This window comes from Musa acuminata, chromosome BXJ2-4, assembly GCF_036884655.1.
Source record: "Musa acuminata AAA Group cultivar baxijiao chromosome BXJ2-4, Cavendish_Baxijiao_AAA, whole genome shotgun sequence".
NCBI lineage: Eukaryota > Viridiplantae > Streptophyta > Magnoliopsida > Zingiberales > Musaceae > Musa > Musa acuminata.
In genome coordinates, this window is record NC_088341.1 from 28,367,811 (window position 1) to 28,377,864 (window position 10,054).

Here is a 10,054-nt window from a genome sequence, read left to right on the forward strand (position 1 = left end):
TCATAATGTCAGCTAATAACCCATAAGTAAATAGAGCATATATATATATATATATATATATATATATATATATATATATATATATATATATATATATATATATATATATATATATATATATAAGAGAGAGAGAATCAAGGCCCCCACATATCCTGAAAACTAGACTGGAAGTAGACGAGGATCAGCAACAAGACGACGACTGCCGCGACGCCCCACGGCGAGCTTCCCACCTGCGGTCGTTCGTTGCTGCCGTTGTAGTAGCTCCTCCGGCGATGGTCGTACGAGAAGAGGCCAAGCAGGCTGTCATCAAGCCTCTCGATCGAGGACAGCCATCGGATGACAAGGATAAGCAACACCGGGATCACCAGGAGCGCCCAACTCATTTGCTCCTCTGCGTCGTCGATGAAGGACTCGTAGTTGAAGAACCATGAGAGACTTAGGAGGCCGAGGACCATTAGCAGTATCAGCAGCACATGATATGGAAGAGGCGAGAGCGTGAAGGCAGCACACACTGAGGACTGTCTTCTTTCATATGCCATGGTGAGAGAGACACACAAAGAAGGCGAATTAGCGGTACGCTTAGAGATTGAGAAGGTGATGTATATATTATGGGTTGGGTTCGTAAAGTGAAGGTGTGACCCTCATTTTAGGGCAGCATAAAGGGAGACATGCTGGATTCCTCTAATATGGTGGGGCCAATCTTATGATGCCTTTGGTGGTTTCCATGAGGTTTCTTGTAAGGATGTGCATGAATTCAAAAGACACATCATTGAGATTACAACAAAATTCAGTGAAGATAGATAGATCTCAACTCACCCTTATTGGTCGAGTTCTTTCTTAGTCAACTTGATGGTGTGATTCGAACGAATTCTAAATCAATGGGTATTCTCCTTTGAAGCATCTTCATTTAAATGTAAGACCAAACTGGAGCACTAATTCTTCGTGATCATGAAAACTCGATGGTTTTGGTGAAAAATATTGAACCTATGAGTTGGTGTTTCATGCAAGCATCATCATGAATGAGGCAGCAACCTATGAGTACTTTAATCTGAGTTGGGTGGGTCACATTAGAATGTATAAACAATAAAAAGGTTTGTCCCTTCTTAGACAGTGCCGACCGACAAATTTTAGGTTAGATATATATAGATAGAGTCTATTGAGAATAACAAATACTCTTCCTCTTTATTTTCTTTAATTATATTTTTAATATTCTCAAATCACTTTAGGATTGTGCCCAAAAGATGAATTATATCGATTAAATTTTTTTGAGGTGAAAATCTCAAATCGATTCTGCACATAGGGATAAGATTCCACTTTAAGATATCAGTTATATGATTCTGAATTTTTTTTTATAAACCTTTAAATCATTTAGTTTGTTATTTAATACTATTTAGTTTCTTAATCAAAATAAATATATATACCCTAATTTTTAACCCAAAATAAATTCATTTCTCCAATAACTTGTCCAAATAGTCCTCCACTATTCAATGGGAATCTTTTCCTTTTTGTACTCAAAAGACTTTGTTCATTTACTTTTTCCCACAGTTCAATTGTGTTCTTGTATGTATGATATAAATAGGTCTGAGGAAAAAATAATTAGACTATATCAGTCTAAGAGGAGCTAATCTTTGACTAATTTAAAGGGAATTTGATAAAGTAGAGTGTATAATAAGCTATTTTTTATGGATATCTAAAATTATTTTGTAGACTATTGAGCATTTATCATCCTGAAATCTAAAAACACTTCAACCACAGGGAGACAACCATACAAATTATAATCTTACAGTATAAAAATTTTCAAACGGTATTAAATAAATTAATATTCTCGGATGTGAATTTAATTTTGAACCAATAGCGAGCTTGGCTTTATGCTACGCAGAGGACTTGCTTGGGGGCCGGACAAATATACGTCTTTGATAAAATAAATATACAATATGAGGCCTTGATAGTTAAAAGGAAAGTTTGTCTTTTGCTTTAGATTTAGGTATTGTTTCGCTCTATGATGTCCTTATAAAATGAGCGAAACACTCCCTTGGCGTATTCGTCATATGGCATTGAACATTTAGTGCACTTTAACTATTGTTAGGGTTTTTAATGGTACCAAAAAAAACGTGAATTGGTATTATAAAATTCAATCGAAAAGAACACAGTATCTAAAATATGAATTTACCAAATATGAAGTAGGAGTAAGAGTTGAAAGTAAGTGAATGATCTGAGCAAAAGTTAAAAACAAAAGAAATGATACGAATCGATTTATAGTAATTCAGTCTTCTTAACTTCACTTTTGATTTCTTTTTCATCAAGACTATTGATTTTTACTATCGATATTACTTCAAACGAATAAAGATCAATAATTTTTTATATATATTTTTTTTTAACTTAAGAAAGAACCTTCACACTCACTCTTTTACAAGTAACTTCTCACATCCTATCATTTAGTATTACAACTAAACTCAAGAGGGATGAATCAAATATTGCTCAAAGCCAAATAGCTATAATACTTCGTAATCTTAAAAATGAATACTCTATCAACAAAGTCTAAGTGGGATATTTATAGATTTTAAAAATCTTTAAATATAAAGTTAAAATTTTAAATTCTTAAATTTTTAAAATACAAATGGAACTACCACTGACATCGGGTGATACTGTTGTCGTAACATTTGAAACTTAATTATAATACTAGACTTTAGTAGTTCTCCATTGTAAATTTTGAATTCATTGTTGTCCTAGGCGATATTACCATTGCCATATGAAGTACCATTGTCGAAAACTTTGATAAAGCACAGATGGTACTTGTCGAATAACTCAGGTAGTACTATTGCTTGGGTCTGACAATACCACTAACCCAAACTAGTTTAGGGCACTTTTTTTATCTTTTAACGGGCCCAATTCAACCCAACTTCAAGCCCAATAGATTTCATGATAAGTTAACTTTGTTTCAGCCCAATATCAACTTAAATTAACCTAAAATGACTTTGATCAAGACCTTAACAAATCAACCACCTATCTGACTTATCTTCAAAGCTTTTGCATATTGTCCACTCTTTTAACATATTATCTAATCTATTGACACTTTGTTCAAACCTTCGACATATTATCTTATCCTTTGGTATATCATCAAATCCTTTCAACTCGATATTTCTAATATAATTACTAATAAAATGATGCTTAATATCAATATGCTTAGTCTGAGTGTTGAATATGATTTTTTATCAAGCAAATTATACTTGTATTATCATATTTTATAAGATATTTTTCAAGCAAAATCATAGTCTTCTAAAGTGTATTTCATCTAAATTATCTATGCACAACATACACTTATTGCGGTATATTCAGCCCATAAATAGTGTGATAGAATTTTAATTTTTAGATGATCAATAAACAAATATATGACTTAAGAATTGACTACTTTTAGGAGTATGTTTTCTATTATATTCTACATCCTATAAAGTTAGCATTAGTATAAGTAATCAAATCAAAATTATCAAATTTGAATATCATAATAAAAAAAATGTGTTCCTTCTAAGTATTTAATTTTTTTTTACGATCTCAAAATAGGACTATTTGGGATTTGATTAAAATCTAGCATAAAGACCTAAAATGAACATAATATTAGGTCTGATAGCAGTAAGTTATAATAAACTTTCTATTATACCTCTATAAATCATTTGATTAAAATGTTCACCAATCATTATCAATGTCTTATTTTATGAATGTACTCATTAGTGCATTGATGGCCTTAGATTTTTTTTTTTTGTTAAATATTTTTAAGTAGGTTATGAGTGTATTAGTTTGATTGATAAAAATATCATTCTTAGATTGTTTAATTTGTAAGCCTAAGAAAAATATTAGTTTACCTATTAGGCTTATTTAAAATTCTTAGCTTATACTTTTGATAAATGATTCATATAAAGTTTTATTAGGATAACCAAGAATAATATCATCAATATAAATTTGAATAATAAAAAATTATTATTAAAATATTTAATAAATAATGTAGTATTGATCTTACTTTTTGAAGAATTATTTTGATATAAGAAAAAGCTAAATCGCTCACACGAAGCTCTAGGGGTTCGTTTTAACGTGTTGAGAGTCTTAGATAATTTATAAATAAGATTTAGATAAAGATTATTTTAAAATCCAAATGGTTATTCAACAAAAAATTCTTTCAAAATAAAACCATTAAAAATATATTTAACATCCATTTTAAATAGCTAAAATAAAGATAAGTAAGAAATATTCTTATGGCTTCAAGTCTAACTACAACAGCGAATGTTTCTTCATAATCTATACTTTTTTTTAGTTAAAATATTTGATCAATAATATAGCCTTATTTCGAACCATGACACCTTATTTATTTTTATTCTTAAAGATGTATTTAGTACTAATTCCATAATGATCATATTGATTTAGCTCTTCATATAAGACCCATGAGCCATCTTTAATAGTATCATTAATACATTAAAGCTCAATTTGAGATAAAAATAATATTTAAATTAATATATTTTTAAAGAAAAATGAGTTTTAATATTTTTCAATATATCTCCAATAATTAGCTCATTTACTTTCATTTATTGGATAAATTTTCTTCAGAAGTAGATATATTCATATTACTTTAGGAAGTAAAATCATTATTCAAATTTAATTTTTAAAGTTCAAAACAATCATCATCAAAATTAATTTTCTTAATTTAAGGAGATTCATAAAAAATAATATAAATAGATTGTTGAAGATCTTTTGTTAAAAAATTTATAGACTTTAGAAATAAAAGAGTAGAAAAAATAAATACCTTTATAAGATTTAGTGTCAAATTATTTAAAAGTATTCTTGTCATTCAAAATAAAATATTTACAACCAAAACATAGTAAAAGAGTCTAAGATAAATAACACTTTATAAGGACCTTATAAATGACATAGTAAACTATGTTAACAGCTTCAGCCTAAACATAGTTGAGTAAGTTATATTTATTGAGTATAGTCCTAATTATCTCTTGTAGCCTCTAATTTTTTTTCTTAATAATTTTATTTTATTATAGATTTCTTGAAGTAGAGGAGTTATGGTTATACCCATTTAAATCAGAAAACTCTTAAAAATTATGGTGTTTAAAATTTTCACTATGATCACTATGAATACATAAAATCATAAAACCTTTTTTATTTTTTTAACTTATTTATAAATTTTAATAAAATATTTAAAATAATCATTTTTATGTATCATAAAATATGTCCAAATATATTTACTATAGTCATCAATAATCACATATGCATATTTATTATCTCATAGACTTATAATAGAGGTACTTATTTGGTTTTGTGTTTGAAGCTATTCTTTATATGTTATAAATTTTATATTTAATAAATTTAATTTTAGACATCACTCTTACAAGTATTTTAGTTCTATTTTTTGAAGTCAATTTCATGCTAACATATTTTAGTCTTGTATACCAAAATCATACATCATTATTCAAGGCCAAAAAGCAAGTTACATCAAAAGTCATCGGGATCAATAGTGTAAACATTATTACTTCTTAAAACAATCAAAGATCTATTTTTATTTGACATGTTTATAAAACAAATATGAGATTTAAATTTAACTTGATATCCTTTATCACAAAATTGGCTAATGCTTACTAAGTTATATTATATTTTCAATTAAAAGAATTAATTTGTTACCAATGTTTTTGATGCCAATGATTTTTTTTTTTTGTTATCTCCGAAAATAACGTATCATTCATCTCAATTAGTAAGTTTTGAGAAGTTTATAGGATCTCCAGTTATATGTCTTGGGAATTCACAATCAAGATATTATTTTTACTCCTAGCTCGGAAATATACCTACAAAAGAGAGGAGGCTGATTTAGATACTTATTTAACTTTAACTTCTTTAGGATTAGATTTATCTTTTTTGCCTTTTTAGTTTTATACTACTTATGATTTCCTTAGAAATTCATACTAATTTAAGATGACTATTTTTCTTAAGGGAGAATGGAGAATGAATAAAGATAATGATCAAATTTACCACGAGATGTGTGCCTTTGAGATAAGTAAGGTTGCTCCCTAACAAAATTAATCACACCATATTTGATTTGATTGGAATGAAACTCAATTGCTTCTCTTTTAAAAATTTAAACTTATTTAGTTAAGATCATATCAAATGATTTAATTCAAACCTCAAATTTAATTAGAGATTACTTTAAGAATTTATTTTTCTTTTTAAGTTCAAGATGGAAGGATTTTTAGTTTTCACGTCAAAGGAATAAAAGATTTTGAGTTACATTTGTGATTAGTACTTTTTAATGTATCAAACTCATTACTAAGTAAAGCATGATTTTTTTTCAATGAACTATATTTTTTAATAATCTTTCTAAATTCATTATATAGGTCATGAAATATCTCAAATAATTTTTCATACAATAAAGAAGTTTGTAAGGAATTAGTTACCTTATCGTCGAACACCATAACAGCATAATTTGTGACTTTTCAATGATTTGCTCTTTCACCTTTTTCCTATCTCCATTTGACCGTTCGTCTATTGATAAGTTTTCTTCTTCTTATTTAGGTACTTTACACATTATCTCATAGTTTGTTAATAACCTTAAGTTTTTCATGTGAAAGATTGCTTTCTCCAATTGTGGTGATCCTTGCATCTCAATTTTTTTGGAAGTCACCTAACGATCTTACTTGATAGATCATCAATAGATTCTTTTAGCATCATCATAAGATGCCCAAGTAAATTGATGCCTTCATATGTAGTTATCAAATTATGCCAAATATCAAAAATGTTTTCATATATAAGAATCTGATTAAACTCATGTCAATTGCACAATTTAAATTATTTATTACTTTAGTATTCAAGTGAAATAATTACCTTTCAGAATCTATCCATTCTTCGTAAGGTTTTGTCACTTCAAAATCATCTATGATTTTATAAGGTTTTCGAAAACTATTTTTAATAATAAATCATAAATCATGATGGTATGCTTGCAAGAAAACTCTCATTCTAATTTTCTAATTTTCTAAGAAGTAAAATTCATCTCACTAAACATAGAAAGACATATGATAGAGTGACTCTCTTAATTATACAAAAATACCATTATCTTTTTTGGATATTAATTCAAGTAAGACAATTGTTTGGATCTTAATGACACTAAGATGAGAGTAAATTAGAGTTATAAGTAAGTGAATGATTACGAGCAATTACGTAAGAGAAATAATATAAATCGATTTATAGTACTTCAATCTTTCTGACCTGCATTCACTCTCGATTTCTCTTCTCTCGTGACCTCTCAAGGTTATTGGCTTTCACTACTAATCTTGCTTCTAAAAGATAAAAGATCAATAGCACTTTCTAATCTTATTTTCTTTTTGTAAGCTTAGAGGAAAACATTCACATTTACTCTTTTAGAAAAGATCTCTCACCTCATACCAACTAAACTTAGATGAAGAGAGTCAAACAATATTCAAAAGAAGAGTTATAATATTTCATAAATTTAGGAATGAATGCTCCATCAAACAAATACGAGTAAAATATTTATAGGCCATAAAAGACTTCAAAAATAAAGTTAAAAATTTAAATATCTTACATTTTAGGATATAAATGGTATTAACACTAGATGGTACTACTATCGTAATATTTAAAACCTAGTTATAGTACTATCGTCATCGCCCTAAGCGATACTACCATCATCATAAATGGTACCATTATTGGAAACATTGATAAAACACAAACAATACTTATCGAATGAATCAAGTAATATTACCACCTCAACCTCAATCTAACATTACCTCTACCCTCGACTAGTTTAGGATACTTGTTTAGCCTTCTAACTAGCTCACTTTGATCAAATTTTAAATTCTATGATTTAATGATATGTTGGCTCTGTTTTGACTCAATACATACTCAAATTGATTCAAAATAATTTTGATCAAGATATTTGACTTAAACTCTCATTTGTTTAGAATAAATATGATGACATAGTGTACAAAATCAAATTGAAGGTCTCAAAATTTTAAAGATATTCTTTTTTCCACTTTTGGTAATTGTTTAGTTGACCTCGTAGGTTGAGTGGGATATACGATACCGACGTCAGTCCATGTCAATGTGTTCTCTTTTATGCTTAGAAGGTTTTATACTCATTCTTAGTATCAGTTTTGCAACACTAGTCGGACTGAGGTTAACAATCGAAATTTAAAAGCAATGTTAAATGGTAAACATATGATTCGGTCATAAGCTATCAACAATAGAAGTTTTTATCCCGACTGATAATTTTAAGATTTGTAGAGTGACGTTTCAAACCCTCAAGTGAATTAAGTATACTAACTTTAGTATCACTAGACTAATATTTTGGATATAAAATTGTAACATATAAAATTGAACTTTCCATCGAAGGTGAATCAGATACACTTATTAATATTATAATCATATTAGGATGATAAAATTTGTATAACGAATCGAAACACCACCAAACAAATGCTTTAAATATAAAATTTTATTAGATAATATTTTTTTTGCCAAAAGAGAAATTATATTAAGATTTCAAAACATATTTGTCTACTCTATCTCTGCTTGCATCCTAATCCTAATTAGTGGCTTGATTTACATTCTCGAAAATAATGTAAGATAATATAAGAAATTAGTTATAGTTGTTAAATCCTAAATTTTGATGATAAAATTAATTAATAAATTTGATAAATCATATCCAATAGTTGTTGCTTAGTTATTAGTTGTTAAATCCCAAAAAGGAGGCTCTAAATAGTAAGTAAAGAAAAAGGATTTCCCATTTATATAAAGGGTAATCTGGACCAATAAAAAGTTAGAATCCACCGACCCCGTCGTCCCCGCAGAAGATAAACCCGTCCATCGGAAGATAACCCGAACCCTAAGAATCGAATCGAATCGATCGACCTATCTATCAATCATGGCGACGATTAGCCTTCGAAAGGCGAACACCCGACTCCCACCGGAGGTGAATCGGGTGCTGTATGTGCGCAATCTGCCTTTCAACATCTCGAGCGAGGAGATGTACGACATCTTCGGTAAGTACGGCGCCATCCGCCAGATCCGCATCGGCACCAATAAGGACACCCGCGGCACCGCCTTCGTCGTCTACGAGGACATCTACGACGCCAAGACCGCCGTCGACCACCTCTCCGGCTTCAACGTCGCCAACCGCTACCTCATCGTCCTCTACTACCAGCAAGCTAAGATGGCCAAAAAGGCCGACCAGAAGAAGAAGGAGGACGAGATTACCCGGTTGCAGGAGAAGTACGGCATTTCCACCTCTAAAGACAAGTAATTATTGGAAAGGCTGTAACCTTTTTATATGTTTACTCTACTTGTGAAATCTGGGTTTCCGTCGTCGGTAACTGATTTAGGTATGTTGACCTGTTATGAACTCGACCGCTGAGCTATAAATTGTATGACTTATTGTAGTTTCACTTGAAAAACAAAAGAAAATGGTACTTTAGTGTATATGATGATCAAGTTGGTTGTTAAATTATGCTAGATTGCTTGGTTTGGTTTTTGCGTGTTGAGATTTGGCTTTAGCTACCTTGAAATGGTCATGTTGTTTATGATCGTGGTTCTTGCATGCCTAAGCACTTTTAATTTATCATACGTCGTGCTTATTTTGAATTATCTTTGTGATTCAGTTTATTATGTTTCTATATTTTGATATCCTAATTGGTATGTCAAAGATTGTTGATTAAGTTAGTGAACGTGATTTAGGAGTCATCTTCTGTAGACTTGCATCTTTTAGTCGTAATTATAACACTTAATCTCAATGCTTATGTGGTCTTTTCTTGACATCCTTGGAAATATGTGTCCAATGTCATGTTTATTTATGGCGTGATTCAGTTATTTATTGAATTCTTGTAGGCTGTATGTCATGACAAACTTTTAGTAAGTAAGATCATGGATGGGGACTATTTCGTTATTACGAACAAGTTCTGAGATTGTTGTTTCCAACTAACTTGCACTAATTTGGCAGAGTTCTTATATCTTCACTTGCATATATGTTTAAACTTTAAACAATATGAAAGGGTACAATGTAAGA

The 10,054-nt window shown here is 29.6% G+C and overlaps 2 protein-coding genes across 2 annotated transcripts; one reads left to right on the plus strand and one right to left on the minus strand.

Moving 5' to 3' along the window:
* Positions 1-127: 127 nt before the first annotated feature.
* Positions 128-588, minus strand: LOC103981951 (uncharacterized). Its single transcript, XM_009398726.3, has one exon. It carries the CDS (start codon positions 537-539, stop codon positions 135-137), a length of 405 nt encoding a protein of 134 aa, XP_009397001.2. The 5' UTR covers positions 540-588; the 3' UTR covers positions 128-134.
* An 8,226-nt stretch (positions 589-8,814) lies between these two features.
* LOC135609075 (splicing factor 3B subunit 6-like protein) lies at positions 8,815-9,471 on the plus strand. Its single transcript, XM_065102164.1, has one exon. It carries the CDS (start codon positions 8,918-8,920, stop codon positions 9,293-9,295), a length of 378 nt encoding a protein of 125 aa, XP_064958236.1. The 5' UTR covers positions 8,815-8,917; the 3' UTR covers positions 9,296-9,471.
* Positions 9,472-10,054: the final 583 nt, after the last annotated feature.